The sequence below is a fragment of the Pelecanus crispus genome, chromosome 2 (assembly GCF_030463565.1).
Source record: "Pelecanus crispus isolate bPelCri1 chromosome 2, bPelCri1.pri, whole genome shotgun sequence".
In the NCBI taxonomy this organism is placed as follows: Eukaryota; Metazoa; Chordata; class Aves; order Pelecaniformes; family Pelecanidae; genus Pelecanus; species Pelecanus crispus.
This window is the reverse complement of record NC_134644.1, coordinates 11,299,092-11,323,633: the sequence shown is the minus strand read 5'-3', so window position 1 is coordinate 11,323,633 and position 24,542 is coordinate 11,299,092. Positions and strand designations below refer to the sequence as shown.

Genomic DNA, 24,542 nt, shown 5'->3' with positions numbered 1-24,542 from the left:
GCCATTCTTAATCATATTTTAATTTTCAAATAAATTGCTTTCATTATCCTTCCATTTACAATACCATGTGTGCATTACTGCTCATTAATGTTTGTCATCTACTTTGCTGAGACTGGGTTTTTAAATAGCCATGGTTGCAATGCGGTAATTAAAGATGATCCATGTTGGTTTTGTAGAAATTATTCTGAAGCCTTCTTACAAAAAAAAAAAAAAAAAAAAAAAAAAAAAAAAAAAGAAATCCAAACCAGAGTGCTGTTGAAATCAATTCCTTAAATGTATGGAAGCAGCTTAGCATAAGTGCTTTGCCTGTAGGTAAAAAGAGGGCACTTCTAATGGTTCTACTACAATGATGCCTAATGATGGATGTGTATGGAAAATATATTTCTCTGACAGGCGTGTTGTTTTTGAGTATAAGATTTTATACTCAAAATAAAGTAAGATTTTTTTTTTCATATTGCTTTGCAAAATTTTTATTCTGATATCTGTTTAGCATTGTTAGCTTCTATTCAGCCAATTCCTTCCCCTTTTTTTCCACTCCAGATATGAAAAACATGAAGGAACTGAAACAACATGACAGGGATTTTAAAATTACAGTTTTGGAACAGAATCCCCATGGGACAGAAGTCAAAACAGCAGCAGTAACCTCTGCCCCGATTTTGGCCTAGCCATCTTCCTAGGTTCTACATCATAATATGGAAATGCTTCCTGTATCTGCACTTGAAGTTAGTATTTGCTTACCTATGACACAGCCTGTACGACTGATTCTATGCACACACAAAATTGTGGATCTCAATACCTGTGACTGTCTGATATTTTTCTTCCTTTGCTCCTTAAGTGTATGTGCTCAGCTTTGAAAGTCTGGCCCTTAGGGATTCTGATGTGAATGTTCAAAAGTAATGTCACTGCTGATATGGCACAGGAGTAAAGGGACAATTATGCATTATTCAAAGAGAAATTTAAATGGATTTTTGAGATATGATACTTTTTATGAACTGCCAGAGAATTAGTTGTTTTTCTTGTACTAATACTTTAAGAAGCAACTTCAGGTGATGGATATATCCTAACAGTGTTTGGCCCCAAGAGCTGGTGCACTCTTCTTGATGGGACTTGAAACTTGAGTCCTGCAATCGCCTGCAGCGCTTCTGTGTCACACTATCTGGTCATGGCTGAAGAGGCCTCTCATTTATATCAGGCTGCATTTGCTTCTGAGATGAAAAGATGAAATACCTTCTGCTTCTTTCAGTTTATGCCATCATTTGCTCTTAATGAACCTTGTCACCTCTCCATGACTAAGATCTTAACACTCTCTCCCTGGCTCAGAGCAAAAAGCAAAACTCTTAAGAACGAAAATTACTGATGTTCCCTTTTTTTTCCCTATGGTTTATATATCTTCATGGAAGTGTAGTAAAGGGAATATATTTGGAAACACAATTTTTTTTTTTTTGGTGTTGTCACACTCTGGTTAAAATAATGCTCCACAAATTATCCAAATAGTAATAATTTCAAATACATAGATTCAATTACTGATAAATCAAAGATTCAAATTAGCAATAAATTTATAAATTTATTTATTTGAGTGATAGAAGAAAACTCAACACCTTTCTATTTGAACCTTCTCTTACTATATTATTGTACTTAAGCAAGTTGAAATAGGTGTAACACCTCTTCTTAGTGTTCATTAACTGAAAAGCCAAGCTGGGTGAAAGCTAGTAGTAGCACCTCAGCTAAGGTTGAATCCACAAATTTTTTAGAGTTTGTTCTTTTGTTACGGCTAATCCATTCATCAAAGCCTTGTGACTGTATTCATATCAAGGCATGTATCTGTTCAATTTAATGACTTAGATTTTAGTTTAGCCAAATCACCTTCAGCACATGCCCCCCTCTCTTTGGTAGCTCTGGAGGAAACCTGTAGCAACTACACTCCTAACTTACCTGTCCAATCTCATATGCAAGGTTTGGTGGGCTGAAACAGATTTAAAAACACTTTTTCCTAAAACTCAGGCCATTTAGTATGAAAAGCAACATTGCCTTTATTTGTTGTTACAAATAAGTATTATTATTAATAATATTATTATAATAACTGAAATGTCTTATTTGAAATGTCTCTATTCTCATTAATGGTGAAAAATGGAAAGAGATGAGTAGGTGGAGAAGTTGATAACCCTGGTCTAGGTCTTCTAAATACATTGTCTAGAAACCCTGGTCTAGGTCTTCTAAATACATTGTCTAGATAAAACTGCAGGTTTACTAGTCAGTGTGTGGTGAGCTTTGGGACTATATCTCAGAAGTTATTTTTCACTGAAAGAAGACCGACAATTATGCCTTTGTGAAATGAATTCATCAATGCCATTCTAAATGTAAAAAAGCCTGCAGCCATATCACACTGTATCATGATCACATAAGACATTTCAACCTAAGCACAATCAGTACTTTGAAATCACATCTGTATAGGAAACTTCAGTGCAAAAGAAAGGTGTGTTTCTGCTTCAGTAGATGATATTCATCCTAGGGGCTCCATATGATAGCAAAGCTTTAAAATTTCCTGAAGAGTACGGTGTGATATGCAGCATTTTGCAACTGCTTTTAATTTTTTTCAGGTTTTTCTAAAATTTTGGAAAAGCAAGACAGCCATGGAACACTGAGGCTGCAGTAGAGACAATTGCTTAAGCAAATAATTATTTTTAAGCATGGAAATATTCCCAGTAGCATCTGGGAGACTTGCAATGAATGTAAATTTAGGCAAGTGCTTAATAGTAAGTAACTGAATGTATTGGAGTTTGTGTGGAAACAGACTGGGTAACATGACATCCTTCAGAAGTACTTGCAACCTCAAATGGTTATAAATATTTGCTTGAAATCCCAACCTGAACTTGTGTGAAAGAGAATTCCACGAGTGTAAAATTTGTTGCAGGTTATTTCTTCCATTCTCTGGGCATGTATAAATATACCCAAGACAAAACTTTGAGGGGTCACAGCTCTCTGGATATGGTGACTTAGGGATGGTTAGTCATTCTTTGCAGTGGAATAAAGGTAAACAAATTTATTTTCTAATTTAGGCAGTATATAATTAGGTTCTCTGATACAGTGAATATCTCTAAGTACATTCTTTCACTTATTTACCACTCTTCCTGTGGTGGGTAATGATGTAATTCTGTATATGCCGATTATAACATGCAAATACAATGATAGTTACAATCCATCATAATCCTGGATGGCCCCAGATTTAAATTTTAGTAACCAGATAATCAGAAAAAGTGATTATCCTAAAAATCATAATCAGAAGAATCATAATCAGAATAGCAATAAGGCTTTGCTACTCCTGTTTCAATACATGAAGGCTATCAATATTTGAACAGAAAATCAGAATCTGTGCAGAGATGAAGACAGGAGAGAGAAGTAGTAATACTGCTAAAGAAATGTAATGTTGTCAGTTTTGCATAGATTGTCTTATTCTGGTCATGGTTATCAAGATTTGAGGAATATCCCACCTACTGTGAGAAGACATCCCTCAACGCATTGAAACTGCTGCAACAGCTTTAGAATAAGCAGTGAATGCTTGCTTTTCAGTAATATAATGGGGATCTGTGCCACCCTCGTGTCTCTGTACAAGAAGTATCAGTAATGTCAGTGAATTGCTGAGGACCTGCCAACAATGTTAAAAAAAATCTTGTTTATGTAGATATATTTTTCTGTTTGTTTTGTGATATTAAAATAAGCAGAGCAGAAAATGATAGATGGTTTTGGTTTGGGGTTTTTTTTTTTTTTTTTGGAGTAACAGTCACTGTCCAGATAAGGTGAGGGCTAAAAGATTTCTCTTCTTCATACCACATAATATGCCATTTTCATTTTGTGCTGCTTATAACCCTGAGTGTCACAGCTTTCTATTCTAGTCTGAATAGTCAATGAAACATTATGAAGCCGATAAGAAAAGCTGGTCCCCGTTACTTGGCAACGGCTGTTAAGCAGAGCTGAGTGCTGTTGATTGAGGAGATTAGCTGCCATAGATAAACCTCCTCTTTTTGCTGCCCTGCTGCTTATCTTTCCACCCATAACAAGTTGCACCAAATATGACAGCAGTCAGTGGTTTGGGGAGAATATGAACTTTGCAGCAAATGAAGTTTGTGCAAAAGACTTAGGCTGCAGCCTTTAAAATCCTGAAATTATTAAAATTCGCAGGTTGTTTTCTGGACTGTCCTTTCTTCACTTCGGGGTGAACATTTTTGTTTGAAAGGCTGATGTTCCAGATGTGAGAGAAATGGGATGTTCTGCTCCTACATTGTCCATTCATAAACACTGAAAATAGCAGCAAATATTTTTTAACAGTTGTCTCTGGCTCCTGTTCTTAGTGACACTGAAGAAATAAATGAAATGTACTGTAAAATTACTGCAGTTACCAGATGTGCAGAAGTTGGATTAAAAGATAAAAATTGACTAATTTGGTTAATGCCTTTGGAAGAAAATTCTGTTGTAGATTAAACAAAAATATCTGGATGCATCAAAATCTGTACGTGGCTTGGAAATCTTTCTAGTTGTGGTATATACAAGTTATGTTTCATCAGAGAAGGATTTTGTTGATGGGCAAATTAGAGCTGAAACATGGCTAGGAATAGAAGGTGGTGGCTTTTTCAGGATTGTTGTTTCTTTTTCCTCTCACATTTTTAAAATGTGCTTTATCCTTTTCCTTTATTAGTGAGTGTACAGTTCTGTTTACCTTTTTGCCTTTGGAGAGGTCTTTGCAAACCTTTCTGCTGGCCAGAATGGGAGCGTAGGCTTGACTGGTTGAATGACTGGGGAATGGCAAAGCGCTGATGGAGGAGTGAAACTCTGGGGTAACATGTCTAAGAAAGGTAGTCTTTGTGCACAGATCTGGGTGAGTAGTTATTCATCTAATAAGTGTCAGCAATATTATTTAAATGTGTGTTGTTATTTTCAATAATCCAGCAGTAGCTTCACAACAATAGATTTTGGGTAGAGGCGTTTTCCTTCACTTAGGATTGCAATCCTTTTTGTTAGCTCTATCAAAACATACTAAAAAAAGTGATAGCTTCTGCCTGGAAGAGTATTCAGCTGGAGTATAAGAAGAGACAAAACCCAGATATGTTATTTTCTGTGTAGTTTTGTTATCCTGAGCAAGAATCTCGTACTTGATAAGCCATATAGTGTGAGAGAGAAAATTTAGAAAGATACAGTATGGCGCTCATTAGTAAAATATTATTTCAGTGAGGTTTTTTGCCGATCCTGTAGTCCTGGCTGTCAAGGTTTTTTTTTTATTTTTGCATCATTGATAAACTGTTATTTCCTCCTTTTGTAGCATGAATACTTTGCTCAAAATTATTCTTATTTATTCTGTCTTTTTTTAAGAAGTATATGTGCTGTGTATACAGCTTTTGTACTTAACCACTCAAATTGCAGGAGAATCTAAAGCTGTGAGCAGCTTAAATTCGGCCCACAAACTCCAGTTAAATAATGGCTTTTAACTGTATACAGTATTTTAAAAAGCACATTACAACTTATAAGTATGCTCAGATGTTAAATATTTTATATAAGTTGTATGTACGCTGTGAATAAAATAGGAAGCAATTTGGGGTTGCACTTTTCACATGGATTGAGGGGTCTCCGCACCCATTGTAAAAGCAGAAAAATCTTTCTTTTCAGATTCGTTCTCACTGCAATTTCAGACACGTTCAAATCTTAAAAGTTGTTATGAACTGTAACACGCAAAACTGCGGAGAATTAAATGCTTCTGAAACTTCTCCCAGTCCTGTTCCAGACCTCTGTTCCCATATCATTTCATCTGTCTGCAGGCTTGCTTATAGAGACAAAAGCTCATCCTCTATTCTGAAGACTTCTGCACTGGAAAGGGCATTTCACCATAGGGCTTTTTCCAGACCGTAGATAATCTCTTTTGCTTCTCTCAGTGTCCTTTCCAAAATTTGTCATTAATTTTGATATTTGGACAGCAGAACTTTGTATTCCCACGCTGACCTCATCAATGCTGCATACTGAATGATGTCACCTCCTTATTCCAACTTTTATATCCACAAGCCTTATTAGTGCTTTCGCCCTGGTATTGTCTCAGACGGAACACTGGGGTCTGAACCAAGCAGAGGACTGTAACATCTCCTGCCCTTCACTATTGCCATTAGCAAAGCTACGGGCGGTGCTCAGGCTCTGTCACACGGTGCGGGGACAGCTGCGTCCAGACCTAATTCATTGTGATAGAAATAACTGATCTGAATGCAGCTTCTGAGAGCTGGTCCTAGGTATGTAACATCATATTTAGCTATTTTAAAACACAGTTTGCTTGAAAACTGTCAGATTTTTCATGCTCTCCAGACTGTTCAGCAGAAGCTGTTAGCATTCCTCTGTCAAAGTTTGAGGTGAGTTCTTGGCTGTTCCAGTGCCCATGCATAAGCTGCCAGAGGCAGCTTGACGTGCCGTGGCTTCTATAGGCGTGCTGATATTTCATACTCAAGCAAGGTGCAGAGATTTCTGAGGTAGCTCCAAACAGTTTTAATCAGTCCACAGGCTGCAGCAGTCTGTGAAGTTAGCCTAGTTTATAAGGGTTTCCCCTCCCCTTCATAAAGGAACGCATTTAAAATTTCTGCTGATGTGTTCGGGTTGGCATAACATAATTTTCCATAATTTTTGTAATACTTTGCAGCTAGGGAACAAGATGGAGATCTTTATTACTATAATTTCATGCATGTCTGAAGTCAATTCCATTTAGGAATAAATTCAGTAGCTCAGATTACAGAAGTAATCTGCTGTCTCAATAAATATTTTCCTTCAAAGAGTGGAAAGTTTCAAGTTTAGCAAAGGTCAGAAATAAACCAACTTCGCTCTAACTATTAGATACTGCATCTGATGAATATGAATGGAATGGTCATTAGTCATGTTTTCACGAGAACACTGTCTCCTGCAAACCCGGAATAACTAACTCTCAAAATATAAGCTCTTGGCACTTAGACAGCACAAGTTAAAACTTTCACTACTTCGTTTTTAATACAAAATGAAAATTAATGCAGAAATCCATTTTGCTGAACATGTTTCCTTGCAGAGTTATTTTTGCCTTGGGAATACAGATGCAAGAGCAGCTACAGTCTGATCACACAGTGAAGACATTGCCAGTACCAAAGTACTTCTTGGCACCAACCGAAAATGTAATGGGGATCCTTGAAGTGGCTGAAGTACATCTCAGTGATACTTGGAAAATTAGTGTGCATAAATAAGCATTAGTATATTTGCATCTCATTGCTTCCATAAATAAATTCTTAGTCCCTCCAGTAACCTCTTTTCATAAATGCATATTGAGTAAAAGAAAGAGTTGTTCATGTTTCATCGTTCCCCATTGCTCTGGCTTAATTTTAAACAGTGCAAGCAATAGGAGCTCCATTACTCTTCCAGGAGGGAGGTGAACAGCTTCAGAATGGTTTCACCCTGCTTGAAACTTGTTCTGATTCAGATTGTTCATTTTTGTCTTTTCACCCCATTTCTCCCAATGATGTCATAAATAATTAATCAACCAGGTTGCATAAACTTCTAGTCTTTTCCCATAAAGAATGAGATAGTTCAATGCTTAAGGATCTATGTGGCTACCTGGTTTCTTTCCTTTTTTTCTGAACTTCTCTAGTTTATTCATATCTTTCTGGTAATGATGTGGTCATAATTTAGTGCACTATTCTGTCTGTCTTCTGGAAAAAAAAAATTGTTTTTCTAGATGGGGGTGGTACATGGCTGAGATTTGTATCTAATGAGATAGCAATGTAAAGCAGAAACTTACATGTTAATCTTGCAGTCCAATGACTAGATATGCTAAAGAAAAAGAGATAGCTTTATTGTAACCCTTCTAATACTTGTCTCATACTTGAATTTAAAGTATTTTTCCTCTTGGAAGAGGACTTACATGTTTAAGTCTTTCCTCCCTTTCCTTTTTAGTACCAGTATTGACAAAAAAAGGAGTTGCTGTTCAGATGTTTTTGATTGCAAGCTCTTTTTTCTTAGAGACATTATAGCTAATATTGAATATGTAGTTTTGCTTAGAAAAGTCCTCTTAATATACTACAATTAGAGCGTCTTGATTTTTTTCTCAGAGGTTTTCTCAAGTCTGGGTTGGTCTCTGTGATCAAAAGTAGAGGCAGATAGTTTCTTTGGCTTACAGACTGCAGCAGTCATCTGGATGTTAAAGATGTTGATTCAGTCACTCCTTTGTCATCCTTTCTTGTCCTCGTCACGGAGCCAAAAACCACAGCTTTCATTCCATATAGTTACCGAGGCTGTGGAAAATTCAAGTTTGGTTGTCTGAGAAGTACCAAGTTATTCAAGCATTACTCAACTGGAACATTAGCTCTAGCAGCAAAAATTTAATACTTGCTTTCTTTTCATCTCTACTTTTTCCTTTTCTTAAACTGCCCTTTCCTCCCAAGGCATGGCCATTATTTGTGTGGTTGGAAGGCCTACGTACGACCTGTTAAGACTGAGGTTCATTTCTGTGCTCTGAATTGCAGGAAGTAGGTGTTGAAATCTGGACCTCTCATTCCCTTAGCTGAATAACTTAACTTAGGGGCTTTTTTGAGGTGGGCAGCACTTCTCTTCTCTTGCCTTGTTAAATTGTAGCTAGCTTTTTCACAATCCTTTCCTTCCCTCTGTTTGCTGTACTCAAGAGAGAGCATGATTTTTTAGTTACTTTCTCTACAATTTACATATTTCTGTTGTAACTTAAAAAAACCTCTCAGCTGAAAGTGTGTATAATATTTGGGGACCATACAATCCACCACTTAAATTAGCAGGTTAGCATAGAAACAGTTCCTGAAGTGATATTTCCTCTCTGAAGGTTATATCTTTTTTTGATGAAGGAAGAACAGACTTCCCCAGAACTTGCTCTCAGAATTACTCCTTGAGACAAGGGGACTGTCAACCCCAGAGGAGCTATTTGCTCTCAGATGTGCCTTGGGATGATTTGGAGCTTTGCAAATCCCAGCACTATCACGATGTTTGCACAACAGCTAACTGATGCTGCAGTCAATGTGAACTTTTATCTTCTAATATGAGCACTTTCATAATCACTAACATGCCATCCAGTTCTTTCAATCAGCAGAAATATTCTGGGCTTTTTTGGTTGAAAGCAGACCAGCCACCCACTTTTTTCCTTAAATATCTGTGTCCAAAAAGGTGAGGAAAGGTATTAAATCTTGTTAGAGTCATTTTACAGAACTGTTAGGTGGTCTGGGTTTCAGGAGAATTTACAAAGTTACCTTGCCTTCCAGGCAGCAGTTTATTTAGTAGGTGAGGAAGAGTGTATTTACTGGACTGTTAGTAAGAGTATCCACTGCATGGTATTTTCTTGTTGGATTAAAAAAAAAAAAAAAAATCAAGTTTAGAACATCTTACATTGTTGTTTTCTGCTTCTTAATGGTGTTTCTTTTAAATCTACAACATAAATCTACAAAAAATATGCTTTGTGTTTTATTTACAGTTGAGGATTTACTTTCATTGCATAATGTTTTGTGCCTTACACACTAGCAAAAGCAGAACACCACCACATACACTTTTTAAAACAATCTGTATGCACTTTGCTTGATTGCCTTGATAATGCATTACTACTAGAAACAGATATCTTAGCGCTTTTTTTTTTTTTTTTGTTATTGTATTTCTTAATTTTAAATAACTGCCATAAAATTTCCACATGCCTATCAGCCATTAAAGGGTAGAGTGGACTGAGGGTGGCTGTAACTGCATAGCTACGTGTTCCAGACAAAATCAAGTGGATCTGAAAGCCTAAGTTTAGAAGGTGAATAGCGCGTGCTCCGGGACTGGTCCTGGGCACGCAACTGTCCGCTAGGTGCCAGTGTTACTGCTCCGAAAGGGAAATGACCAAGGACTACTGAGGCTGCACAGAGATAAGCAAAATAGAATGCTAAAAAGGTTTTACAAGTGTAACACGGGGAGATTGCCTCCTAGGAAGGCTGCATTCTCTGTGGAGCGCTGCAGGTTTGCAATGCAGCTAGCCGTGATTGCAAGCAGCAGCTTTTCTGACGAACTGCTGCAGTGAGACTTGGAAGCGTTTGCTGTTTGAAAGCATTGGAGTAATGTTTTCAAAACATTGCATGAGAAATGGCACAGTAGAAGCCACTGTTGCTCTATCTGTATGATATCTACCTCGCTTGTAAAGAGAATTTAAAAGTAGAGGTATAAATTATGAACAAATTTTAATAAATGGAATACTAAAAATATGCTGTTTGCTGAAGAGCCTACTAGTCAATGTTGAAGGTAGGTTTGTGGACTACGTCTTCTGAAATAAGCCCCCTGGTATGCAGCTTAATGTCCTCTTCAAGGAACTGTAACATTATTTTTTTTTTTTTTTTTTTGGGGGGGGGTGGGGAGGATTTTGAAAACAAACACCATACTGGAGAGAAATGGCAGGGAGAGAACAACAAAATACTTTGATAATCTCCTTCATACTTCCTAAAACATTTAACATCTGTGACCTTGAATTCCAGTATCTTGAGACTTTTGAGATGCAAACATTATGCTTCCTATTGGAAAAAGATTTAATCTTTCCAGTAGGCAACTCAGACTCTAACCTTGGGTTATAAGACATCAAGCACTGGCTTTTTCATTAGTCATGGACTACTCTTGGACCTTACAGCACCTTAAACCAATAGCTGACGGAAGGAATGTAAAGTCATGTCCATATTCTGTGTGAAGAAAAAATCCTTTTCTTACAGAAGGTTAAGTTGCTGAAGAGCAATGCCCACTGAAAACCCTGCAGAAGCATTAGAGGAAGTTCTCTGATTAACTGTAAGAACATAAATGACACAGTCAAAGGTGGCAGCAGGTGCCATTTGACACACTGCTGGGTCTGTGGACTTTCTTGTTTATTTTACGACACAGGAACAAAGCACAATGCCTGCAAGATGGGGCAAAACTTAAATTTTATACAAAACTCTACTTCATAATTTTTTTAACAATTGTCAGGTAATTAGGGTAAAGAAGCTGAAGCATTGGTTGACCCATGTGTGCGAATGCTGTCACTGTCTGGAGAGCCGCTTCCTTTCCAGCTGCTGCAGGAAGTTTGAAGAGCAGAACTGGGTGCTTCAAAGCATCTGCTTGAAGGCTCCTTTGCAAAGGTCACTTGTCAGCGCCATGTGAAAATTTCACTGCATGTAGATCTAAATAATTAATTACTGCAGAACACAATCTTTTAATTTACATCTCAAGCTTTCATAAGCCTGCAGACAAACTCCAGTGTCTCTACCAGTTCTCATAGCTTTGCTCAGTAGCAAAATACATTCAATAAGAACTCATTCTTTTTTTGCGGGTATTATTCAAAAATGTGCCAAGTCTTGTACACCCCTTAGTTTCAATTGTCAGATTAGCCATACTTGGTGGTTTCAGGATGGCATATGTTTCTCTAGCCAAGGATAACTTATTATACACGGGGTTTTTTGTAGGAAACACTACTTAAAATGAATTGAACGAATCAGCTGCCCACAAATAGTCTTGCTTTCAAGGTGAAGGTGGTCACTCAGTGCAAGTTTCCAAAGACTTTCTGGTACGCACATGATGCCTGTCTACCTTACCAAGTGAACATGTTGGCACAATCGACTTTTCAAAACTGTGTTTCAGACTATAGGTTTTCATGCTCTGTCCATTTATATAATTCAGTACCTAGATGTCAGTCATGAATGTAACATGGTGCTTCCTTCCTCAGTAGGTAATAGGGATCATAAATATCTACTAAGTCATCACAAATGGGCAATAATAAAGAATTAAGATGGGAGTTTTCTGTTTGCTTCTAACTCACCCTCAAAAATCATCCTTCCAGAACTTGTGTTTTGACTTGTTCGCTGTTTAATCTGTCAGTTGTATTTTTTCCACTAGAAGTTGACAAATATTCAGTGTAAATACATGTACCGTGCTCCAGGGTGTTGTCTCTAACAAAAGATGTTTATCTGCCACTATTTGAGGTCTTTTTAGGCACCTGGGTTAGGTTGAATTTGTGTCTTTTAATCTTAGTATCTAACTTTGTAATATATATATTTGTCAAAATTCAAGATTTTAAATAGCAGCTCTTAAAAATTTATGCTTGCATCCTTTCCCAAATATTAAACTTATTAGTAAAATAGCCAAATGCATAAAGAAGCATCTCACTGTCTCCTTAGGCATATTATTCTTCTGTTTGAGTCTCTTCTTTGGAAACAAATGTAGAAGCTGTCTAAAAGTCAACATTACCATGCTGTTAACGCAGATGTTTCCAGGTCTAAGTATAACTTATAAGATATTACTATGGAAATTTCAGATACTACTTTTTGCTAACGGTTAGCAAATGATAGCACTTTAATAGCAACCATATGTGTATATTGATCGGTTGTCTCAACCTTCCCTCATTCTGGGCATGTGTAAAGAGCAGATGTCTTTTTCATATTACGTTCCTTCTTAGAATACAATTTTAATCAAAGTTCAGAATGAACACACTCTTAATGGTGATAGGCATACAGGCCTTTTCCTTGGGTGGTGGTTATTAAAGCATCACTCATGCTTTGAACTTCCTCTGCCATACGACATTTACTGTAAAATCTGGGAGTTTTTCCATTTTCCTTTTTGCTTCATGACACCTTTGGGCAATTCGCTTGTTGGAGGCTGTTAGAGGTCAAAAGGGGGCATGACAGGGCTTGGACACCACCACACTGCAACAGCCCCACATCGCCCTGCGCCAGAGCTGGGTGCAGCTGGTCTGGAAAGACGCACCATGTATTTACTCACTGTAAAGATCACAGTGGTTTTGGATAGTCCATGGCAGACTAAGCTGGGCAGTTTTTAAACACAAGTTGTAATTTAAGTGAAAATGAGGTTTGTGCTGGACCAAAGCCATTTCTGAATGTGGGCCACATGTGCCAAATAGATTTTTTGGAAAGAAAAACAGGGGGAACTTTTAAAAATATTTTTTTGTAAAATCACTCTCCCCTGCCTTTTTTCCCCTAAAATCTATGTAATTTTAAGAAGGTTTAACTAAAAGGTACCCTGAAAATGAATGCTCAGTATCAATTGAATTTTTTACGTTTTAAATCTTGCCACGGAAACTGCAATCAAATTAAAAACCAACCAACCAAACAAACAAACAAAAAAAAACCAAAACCAAAGAGAAAAACCTGGGGAAATTCCTACTTTTTTAAAAGAAGCTACTGATCTGAACTATGAAATCTACTATTTGCACAACTCCAGTCCAACTGTAATCCCCACTATAAAGACCCTCTGTATTTTCGAGATGGTATTTGCCAACCGCTCCTTGGGGCATACTGCTCCTTCTCAACTCTCCTAGTTTTGCATTTAGCCAAGCACAGCGCTATTTGTGATTGCAGCCTCTTCAAAGCTTATTATGCCCATATTTCAAGTACAAAAGCCAAAATAAGTTGCAGTTTCTCCCTAAGCAGTCCTAGTGTTTTTGGATAGATTGTATAATGCAGCTCAGACTCACGTGCTAATTGTTAATTTTAGATTTGAAATAGGTTTTGTTGTATTCAAAGGCAGTAGGCTAAAGGTTTCTGAAAACTCTGGGTTTAGAAAAAGAGTTTAGGTCTCTCTTAGTTTGTGAGTGAATTCGCTTTTGCATCCATTGAGATATTTTTAAATGATACTTAATACAAAAAACTTTAATTCATGCTGAATGTGTGTGCTTTTCTGGACTCTAAGATTATATTATTTTTAAGGTACATTATCTTTAAAGAATCGTGGAATATTAGTTGTTTATATAAACATAGATTTTGCCCTAATTACTTGTAGCCAGTAATGGTGGTATTCCAAAATAGAGCTGGCTATTTCAAGTCATGTTTTGTTTTGAACAATCTTGTTCTTAAACACTAAAATATTCTTCCATTCCTTTCTGAGTCAGGACATTATTTATTCCTGGTATTTGTCTATTTGCAAGTGACTGATACTTATATACTTTGCTTATTTCCAACTGCAACAGGTTTTTAAACAGAGATGAATATTTTAATCTGCTGTTAGGCTGCTTTATACGTTATATGGCAGAAAAACAAACTAGATCTATGTGTGCGGTTTCTAAATTAAACCTAGTGTCCAATAACAAAATTAGACTCAGAGGTAAGTTTCTAATTTGGATTAACCTAATTTGGCAGTTGTAAGTGACAGGAGGATTGGAAAAGCAAAGAAAGCAAAAGTTGGCTAATTTCAATGAGGTATTTGTGTTTAACAGTGAAGGCTAATAATGCCCTTTATCTGCATCCTGGATTGGTTTATTTTCTTTTATGCCATTATTTTTGTTTAGTGAACAGCTGGGCCAGTAGTTCTCATTTGTAGTCTTGTAGTTCTGTGAAGTAGCAGAGAAAGTAATGGACGTTTGCAAATTAATACTTACTGTTATTTTCTGCTAATCTGATGTAGCTCTCCTTTTTGAGCATAGATGTAATATCAGGGCAGAAGTAATTACTGTGTTAAAACTAGTACTGCAGTAGAATATTTTGCTAATTAAACTTGTTGCATTTAAATTGCTTCCTTTGGATCACTATATAGAAGAGAACAGTTTTGAACAATAAATGAAACCACTTTCTTTCTCAGAGGCCTAGAATTGCAGATGGTCAGATTGTATGTGAAGCACCTAGGCTCTGAATTAGTCTTTTGTATGAAAGAGAGAAAGGTAATTTGAATGTTTGAACTCCCTGTTCCTCCCACACATACACAGGAAGCTTGTCTCAAAATGAACAATTCTCTAAATAAAGACTAATAAGAAGCTAAATTAATTAGAAGGTGTGATTTGAAAGGACATTGATGAGAAGAGTCTGTCATTTTAGACAAATGGAATGGAGCTAAATAAATTAGGCCACATTAATATCTCATTGTTCTGCGAGCAGCTTTCTTTTATTGCATTCATTAGAGGGTACTTCTTGAAATGAGTCTTTGCTAGCCATTACGGATTCAGTTCTCATTTACCAATGCCTAACACACAGCTACCGCATTAAAAATGTTTCAGCAAATCCTCATAGTTTCTGCAAATTAATATTTATATTTCTGGATGCTGCACTTTTCATCTGCAACATAGTAGGCACTGAACATTAATATTTTTTCCCACTGAATTGTCAGTAAAGAAGTCTTACATCAAAAGATTTGGGAGGCAGAAGTCTGAAATTACTTTATAAAATAAAGTATGCATAACATTGTACAACAGAATCTTCCTCCAACTAATATTTTTTCCAGTAGTTATTTATTTTGGTAGAAAATACTCCGTCTCATGACTTCAGTAGTCCTTTGATAGCTTTTTAAAGTGTCTTTTAAAAGGTTCCTTCAGTACGTAATTAGGATATATTGGAAATGCGCATCTCATCATATGTTTCTTCCTCTCAGAAAAAGAAATGTCTATTTTTCCTTTTCTTTTGCTCTCTCCTGCAGATGGAATATTTGGGAGATGTCAGAGAGTACCAGTAATAGACATCTATAAATATGACATTTCACCCCCTGTTCTTCAGCGCCTGAGGATCATCCTGGAGAAGCTCTCACACAGAGGTATAGTAAAAACTCTGGAGTAGGGTTAGTTGCACTGGGGGTTACAATTATTTCATGCTACCTCTGAGGTGACATCTTCAGAAGTTTTTGAACAGAGTGTGTTTCAGGCCCAGTAGCACAGAGTTTATAAAAGTAAAAAGCCTTCTGACTCACTGAATCTGCAACAAGGACTTGGTGAAGAAATCTTAGGAGAGGTGCTTCCTCTTTATGTAGTGCGTATCTGTGACTGGCACTCTATACAATAAAATTTTAACATCTATGAATGCTGGTGTCATATAAATAAATCAGCAGGAAAGAAAAATAATTTGCCATGTATACTTTTGCACCGCAGCATATTTCAGGGTGCATGGGCAGAAAACACACAACTTCTGGTGAGCTAGAAAGAGTTCTTAACTTTCTAATGAATCAGATAAGCAGAACTGCTCTGATTTCATTGCAAGCTGTGTGTACTGTGTTCTTTTTAATTTTTATTCAGCTTTCTGAAGTTAATCTCTGTGCTCTTTCCAAATCCAGAAAGGATATTTTAGCTTCTGAATGGCATAACTTGAACTAACAAATCAAAACTTGGATAAAGTGAAAGCCAATAAAGTCAACAAACTTTTTAGGTACTGATACATGAAATACATCTCTGTTGTAGACAGCCACAAGACCACGAAATCCTTGTGATTTAAATTGTTCCGAGATGATAGTTGGAATGGTTAATTTTGCACTTGCATCGTCTGTGTGGGTGTTTGTTCCTAAATTTTTCCCAGTTACAATCTCAATTACAAACTAGTAGTATTGTATTAACATGATACTAATTTAATTATGAGAAAAAATTGATTTCTTGGAAGTTCATGACTATACTTAGAGGCTGGACTTCCAGTTTGGAAACCACTGATTTAAAGGATTCAAAAAATTTCCAGGGATTTATTTCCTGTCCAGCAGCCCATCCATACGAAGCAAACTTGACAAAACTTGATCGTTGTAACTCCTGACTGATTAACGGTTATATATGAATAGTACTTGTGGCTCTTTCACTTGTTTTCTAAAGGCTAAGTTATGCAAGCAAATTCATGAAAATACTATTTCATCAGGGCAATACTGTGTGGTGGAAAAGCTAGTATCTGCTCTCTGTTTGAATGTAGTGAAGAATGGGGGCCAAATTAATCTCACTAAGACACCTAAATTGATAACTAAATTGATCATGCTTGCATGGACAACCAGCATTCATTGACATTGCCTGAATACCAGCGATGAGTCCTATGTAAAGCTTCCTCCACACACATGTCAGAGGTGAGAGACCTGCAGGAGACCCACACCCTTCTGGAGGGGCACATATAGAGGCTGATGGGATACTCCAGGCCATCTCAAATGATCCTTACCTGTCTCCATCTCCCTGACAACCGAAAGATTTTGGTTAGTTCAACTGAATTATGTGACCTCACTCTACTAATTCCTTCTCTGATCAATAAATCAACCTTCCCTAGGATCTCTCTTATTAGCAACCCAGCTCCCTGGATGTATCTGTTGCAATAAACTGCAGCATGCTTCTTTTAAGGAAACCTGGGCATTGAAATTTGGACTTGTCTCATATTTTTTCATAGCAAGAGAATGACAAGGAACACGCAGCTTGAAGCTGTGATGGAGAATGAAAGTACTTTTGCTTTTATCTTTCCTTACTCATGACATTTAGAGGTGCATACACAAACGTGTGTATGCTTTGAACTGATATAAAACTTTTGCAGGCAGTTTTTGTGGCCTGTGGGTATCCCAGTGATGAGAATCTTAAATATATCTGTAAAAGATAATAGAATGCTAGAATGCCTTTGTTCAAATGATTGATGTGATAAAATCACTTTTTTTTTTTTTTTTCCCCTCGGTATCCTTGGCAAATTCTGAAGTGTTTAGTGAGGACAGAAATATGGAAGGAATAGAATCAATACAGGCTATCAGATTAATGGATTATTGACACCAGGTGGCTGAGAGAAGACTCTGCTGTTTGCTGGTGCTATCAGATGTAATGCATCCATCCCTTAGGTCATGTTTGCTGGCTGTGGTGGTCACTTGTACAGTTAATGCTGTTCTCCTGCAAATTGTGTGCAAAACATTATGACCATTTCTGCAGTAGAGATAAGTAAGATATTGTCAAGCCCACACAAATGTTTCAAGTAACCTCAAGAAAGGGCTTCACTTTTTCAGAGGTCTGTCTGTCTTTATCTGTGTAATACCCAGTTCTATCTATATGGGAAAAGCCCTTCTCACAGTTGCTGACACATGATGAATCACTTCCTGAAACTGGTAGTGCTATAATTTATAATTTATGAGGATCTGAAACATTTCTCATTGTCTGATAAACAGAACAATCAAAATGATGCTGTTTAGATAGGACTAAATAATTGGAAAAGGGGAATGAAGGAAGTATCAGCATGGAGGAGTCAATGAGTAGTGCCTGAAGGAAATGGAAATAGTCATCCCTATGGTTGATCTTCTGTGTCCTCTTGTCCAACTTGGGAGAAGATACTTCCTGGAACATACCATGAATGATAAATCATTTGAGCTAAAATACACAAAATACTTTTTTTACTTAAATGGATTAAATAGATTATAAAATGTTCTGTTTTCTTCTTGTCCCAACAATATTATCATGAAGGCAAGGTGATTGCATCACTGAGATTCTTAGCAAGATTGTGGAAACATAGTTTCACGCCGATGGTTGTCCTATAAGACTAGGAGCATGAAAAATGACATAGGAGGACTAATCATGGTACATTATAACTCAAGCGTGAATGCATAAATAGTACTTGAAATATCAGCATAAGCAATAATAAACCAGTAGTATTTCTCAACTTGTTTACTCCAAGTGGCATTTTTATTTGTTTCATAGGATAGTTTCTAACCAGTGATTCAGACTAGCTGATAACATGGTACTAACTCTGTGAAAGTGCAGCTGCCGTAGCAAAGAGCCTTACTAGAAGAAAGAGCTCGGAGATGGAGCCTGGACGACACACTTCCTTAAAGACATCAGAACAAGCGTATTTGCTCAGGCTCACAGGAAGTGTCCATCTGACAGGATTCTGCCTCTGGGAGTGGTCACTGTGCATGTTTAGAGAAAAAATGTAAGGAAATTTCAAACATACAGGAGCATTTCACAGTGTTCGTACCTTTTTGGCATTATGTGCTTTGTGGCTTATGGTTCTCCTGAGCTAGAAGTCATATTTTTGTGTTTGCGGTATGCCCGGTGGACACTGTTTCTAGCACAGTTTGACAGGATACTGTGTATTAGAAACAAGGTATGTTGACTGATAATCGGTAGTTTAGCTTCTGTCTTCTGTTTTACTTAAATTTTAACTAAATTACAGCTGTTCTCACTTTACTGCAGGAACTGTGCAGCATGCCTATTTGGAAAACAAATCAGATAAATGTTTTTTGTTTTGTTTATGTAATGGAGTCATTACTAACTTATTCCTGAGTAAGCTTGTTGCTACTTAATTTTTGCTATAAGACCTTCTTGTTTTAAACTTTACTTTCAAGGAAAGCAATTTCTGTTACTCTATTATGAAGAAAGTCCTGCTTAAGATATTCAAATATCAACAGTGTTATTAGGAGAACCAAAAAGAGTAGGATACACTTTTCAATTCATTTAGCTCAAGTCAGCAAGATATTCTTGAGAGGCTCATGGGCTGTGGAAATAGGCAACAGATTTACAGACAGTTTGAAAGAAATAGCACTTTTTTCCTCGTTTGTCTTCTTTGCAACCCAGAAAGCTCTTGACAGGGGCGGGGGGAATATTTGTTCTAAATTAATTTTAACCAGTTAAGTGTGAGGTGATTAATATAACTTTGCTAGAAATAATTTTATACTCTTACAGCAAATTTGTTTTAAAAACGAAAATGATTTACAATCAGTTAACTTGAAAATTGAAATGAATGTGACTTGTCACATGCAGCTTGTGAAGTACGAAAGGGTTGCTAAATATTTCAGTCAGGACTATTTTTCAAGGCAAAGTATCATTTGTTACTGCAACAAAAGTAAGGGACTTGAAAGTAATCATAAGCTCCGTTTTGAAATAAAAGGAATAATGCAGTATTGCACATATTTGCGAAGTGATTATCACATCATTATGGAGGTATATGGAAAGCTGAAAACAAGAGAGGTAGGAGAAAGCAGTTTTTTCTTTAAATTCAAATATTGGTATAAAGGAAGGCAAACTCTTCTTTTGGTCTTCAGGAAAAAAAATATAGCTGTACTTGAACGGAGCAGTGTGTTTACATCAAATTTCCCAGGCATCAGGTTGCTCCAGACATCTGTGTACTTTGTGTACTTAACAAATTCTTCTCCTAGATGTCTGCTGAAGCCCAGAATTGAAACATAAACCCTATGACATGCTACACTGGAGGAACTCAGCCAGGACCGGATGTATTTACGTTCTCCCAGTATCCCTGTCACACTGCCTTAACTTTTTGGTTCAATGGACAATAACACACTGAAAAGGTTGTAAAAAATTCCTGCCTTTGTTAAGTGCTGAAGCGCTGCTGATATTTTTTGGTCTTCAAAACCTAAACAGAACTTCAGAAAACTAAGAATGAGTTTCAGAAAAAGCGAGAAGTTTTATTTTATAAAACAGCAGAAAGAATACACGTTGAAATCTGCTTACCGGACATAATCTGATATGGCATTGACTTGCTCTTTGCCATATAAAACATTCATGAAGAATGTTCTTTCCAGGAAATCAGTATTTATGAAGAATGTATCTGCATTACAAAAATTGATTATGGGAGCAAAGCAGGTTCTATGTATTGCGGGAAAAATATTTGAAAGTAGAGAAGAAAACTTTCTAATGTATATTTAGTTTTATCTGCATTCATAACACTGTTGTATAAAGCTTTTTGATTTTGCATTGTTTGAATATTGCTTTCTTGGAAAATAGGTATGTCAGCCCAATAGCATCATATTCCTTTTGTTTAAAAAGAATGATCAATCAGAGATTTTACTTGTGGTTTTGATAAAATAACACATTAACTAATAGGTTTGATAGAAAGGAGAAAAGGTCTGCACGTCTCCTTTGTGCCATGTTTCTGTCAACTAGCAGTGACAATTGCCGACCAGGATCAGAATGTATGAAATTCTTTGTGGCCAAGATAACTTTACAACTCTTCTTCCAAAGGAAACATAGAAATTAGTGGTAATATAATGCAAATATCAAAGGCTGTCAATCAATTCCTGCCTTGCCTCCTTTGTTTTGAAGATCTCTGCAGCACCTCATGGATTTTAACCTCTGCATTAATGCTTAGTCTTTTCCATGAAGCTCTCTCTGCTGGCTCTTCCACAGTTTATTCTCTTTCTGATCTTTGAAATTTGGAGACCGTCTCTCTTTCTTCCTCCTGTGGCAGAAACTAAAGATGTCTCCTCTTGCTTCTGTTGGACTTCACTGAGCAAGCTCTCCAGGCCTCCTCTGGATGGTCTTGTTCTCAGCATTACACTGAGCAACAGCTCAACAGCAGAAAGTCTTTGTATTTGGGTTATTCATTAACATACTGTCCTGTTAATGGTCTCAATGCGGCTCTGAACTTCATTCTTATTCTCTTAGATCATTCTTCAAAAAAAATTCACACCTTCCACAGGACCATTGGACTTGGGCATACACTGGGCTTGAACTGATATGAGTACATAATATGTTTTTAAAACACTCGAAAACACAGCAATCAAATTGCAGTTCATTATCAGTTGTTCCCACACTTGGACTGTCAGCAAATATCAATTCAAGCATGAGATTACTTCTTTAGTTGCTGTATTCTCTAATAATGCTACTTTTGGAAGCTGTGAATAACAATATAGCATATCCAAACTAATTATGCCATTTTGTACCATTAATCTATAATTATAGCACATTTCCATATTCAACATAAGACTGGTTTTTATCATTGCTCTGCCAGTGTTTTCTTCCTTATTTGTTTATTACTAGGGAATTTGTTTTCCTTTTCTGTTTCTGTATTCATTGGATTTCTTTATCTACAGATTTTATCTCTATCTATGTTGCCTCATGTTCTTTCAAGATACCAACTCTTAATGATACCTAGTGTTTGACATATTTTTAGCTTTATAGTAGGTACATTAAATTCTGAAACATTTAGGCTTCCTTTTTCAAAATCATGATTTTTAGTCCCCTTAGAGGGACACATGAAGATTGTGTCCCTCACCATGGTATGATTGAAGCTTTACCATGATTTAGTAATCAGTATGAATTCTCACAAAAGTTCTTTTTTCCCTTTTCTATACAGAATATATATATACACACACACTTTTTTCACTTAAGATGTTTTCATTCTTTCTTTACAGCTTTGGCAGAATGCTTCTGACAAATGTAGTGGTTTCCTGCAAAGGCTGAGTGGTATTAAATCCCTTTTTTAATTCCACTTATGTTTTCTTTCATGATGATTCCTAGCATATTCTCACTGCATTTCACAAGTTTCTCCTTGTGTTTTGTTTTGCCTGTACATATGTGTATGGTCATGGATAGACAGTGCAGTTCACCATAATAAAATCATACTTGCCTTCCCTCCAACACTTGTCCATTGCTCAGTTTCTTTTTTGCAGCTTCTCACAGTCTTGGTCTTAAAATTGCCAAAAGGACTTCCGCCCCATTTTGTCTTTTATTCCTGTTGCTGTCTGGTTTCTAATTAAGCATTGCACAGACCGGCACTGCATATTTAACTAAAGTGTCTCCAATCTTTTAGGAAGGCTTTGAATATTCTTCCTCTGTTTGACTTAGCATATGTCAAACATATAGCTATTAAACTACTTTTTTTTTTTTCTTTACTCCATTTTGGGGTTTGTGTGGGTTTTTTGGAATGCAGTATTTTCACATTTCTTTAGCATGGTCAGATAATTTATTTCCTTTTTTTTTACCTGCGAGCTATCCAAGAATGCAAAACCTCTGACTCTGAAAGAAAGTGTAAGGCTGCTGAGTCTGCAGTATTTTAGAAACTTACCTTTTTGTTCCTTTTAGTTTTTTGTAGCTCCACTTGCTTTTGTGAAGAGGCAAAATTCCTGCCTGAGCATCCCTAGTCATTTGATACATTCCTAGAAAGCTGTGTTGTCTTACATGTTTCTTCATACCCACTGTTCTATTACTTTTTTTCTCTGCCTGATTAAAAAAATGGTGTTAGAGATGGAAGCACTCTCTGTCTATCTGTCACTCTCCCTTCTAGTAGTTTATCCCAGTGTCCCCAGTTTCAACACTATTTGACCAGACTTGAGTTTTTCCTGTGTAATAAGTATCATTAAATGCTTCTCTTGAAAATGACTGGCTAGGTAGAGGAGCAAAAGGGTACTAGTGTAACTGCTGCGGTAAAATCAGCTGTTACCCGTTTGTTTAGAAGCAGCCTGCTCTGGCATAAATATGTTACAGCCAATGCATGATTTCTGTATTTTGTAGCTGGGCATGCCCAGCCTGTGTTTTGCCCAGTTGACAGGCCAGAAAGGCTATCTGGGACACTTGGAGAGGAGCCACAGATACTGCAGAAAAGTGCAGGGGGTGTGATACCAGGCAGGGGGAGAGCACGTGGTACGGGGGAATAGCACAGGTGCTATTCTGAGCTGAGAGGATTGTACTACAGGGACTCAGGGTGCTGACAAACCTTTTTTGTAACTCAAAAGTTGTTGACTAAAGAGGGAATGGGTGTAGGGAGAGGGACTGTAGATTTGTTTCTCCATCAGACTCCAGCCAGCTGACAAACAGCAACTCATCTGAGTCAGTGTCCCAGATCTGGCCCTTGAGAGTGCTACTTACCCTTATAGAAAACATCACACTGCCTCACTGAATTGATGGCACAATTGAAATGTTAAAAATATAAAATGATCTAAAAATGATAAAGATATGTTAGCCTTAGCCAAGAATTTAATTCCATAATCACTGAGTTTTATTTAATCATGTTTTATGTTATTCTTTTTCTCATGGTGTTGCAAGTGCCTGGTTAGTAACACATTGGAATAGCTTTGCTGTAGTTGAATGTTAAGGAACAGCCATGGTGAGCAAAAGTCTGTGTTAGTTGTGGGAGTAAAGGAGTGGAAGGAAGGTCACACAGAGTCACAGATGAGACCGGTGCCTGTTTCTATACAAGCCCAGTCGCACAACTTGAAGCTGACTGCACTTTGTATGATGTCTTGGCTACTCAACTTTCTGAGTTTCCAGGCAGTTTGCATTTGCTGAGCTACTCCAACCAATATATATATTTTTTTCTCTGTCTTTAAGGAGCTGTTTTGTTGCCATTTGTTGCTATATTTGCAAGGTGAGATCTTTTGGCGGGTATTTTTCACAAACTTTAAATTCCACGTTGGTCCTTGTTGAGAGCTGTTAGTTTATGTCCTTCATGGTGAATGACCAATATGCAATATTACATATCTGTCCATCATGAAAAAGACTTTTCTGAGAAATTACTAGGGTATGTTACCATATAATTTCCTTTGGTGTTGTCCTTATGTGAAAGGTTTAACAACTGCAAGTCAAATAATTAGTGTGAAATAAATGGAAGTGCTTAGAGGAATCACGGAAGTGCTGGTTAGATGGACCTCTGGAGGTTATATAGTTCAGTCTCTGGCTAAAAGCAGGATAACTGGAAACTACATGAGATTGTCTGCTTGAGTCTTGAAAACCTCCAGGGAAAGGGATTTTAAAACCCTTTGGATTTTACCCAGAGTTTGACCTGTTTGGCTAGCCCCTGAGAGAAGCGGTCCTTGCTATGTCGAACCTAAACCTCCCAAACTACAACTTGTGGCTTTTGCCCCTTGTTTTACTATCAGCCAAAAGTAGGAAGAATTTGACTATGTTGTCTTTTCAACTACCCTCCTGTGCCATCTCTTCTTACTGGTTGTACAACTCAGTCAGCTTGGTAACCCTCTGTTGGACTTCCTTCAGTGTCTCAATTTCTTTACTGAACCCCAGTTCAAGAAATTGGATCAAAAAATGGACACATAATCTAGATGTGGCCACACTGCTGCTGAGTAGAGGGGGATAATACCCTCCTTTGAACTGCTGCCTGTTC

The 24,542-nt window shown here is 37.1% G+C and overlaps 1 protein-coding gene across 1 annotated transcript in view; it reads left to right on the top strand.

The window, feature by feature from the left end:
• The window catches only part of PTPRN2 (protein tyrosine phosphatase receptor type N2), a 691,758-nt gene that overhangs the window by 169,196 nt on the left and 498,020 nt on the right, over window positions 1-24,542 (top strand). The window contains exon 4 of the mRNA XM_075704660.1: window positions 15,406-15,519. Coding sequence (XP_075560775.1) covers window positions 15,406-15,519 — 114 coding nt within the window. The remainder of the gene's footprint in view (window positions 1-15,405; window positions 15,520-24,542) is intronic.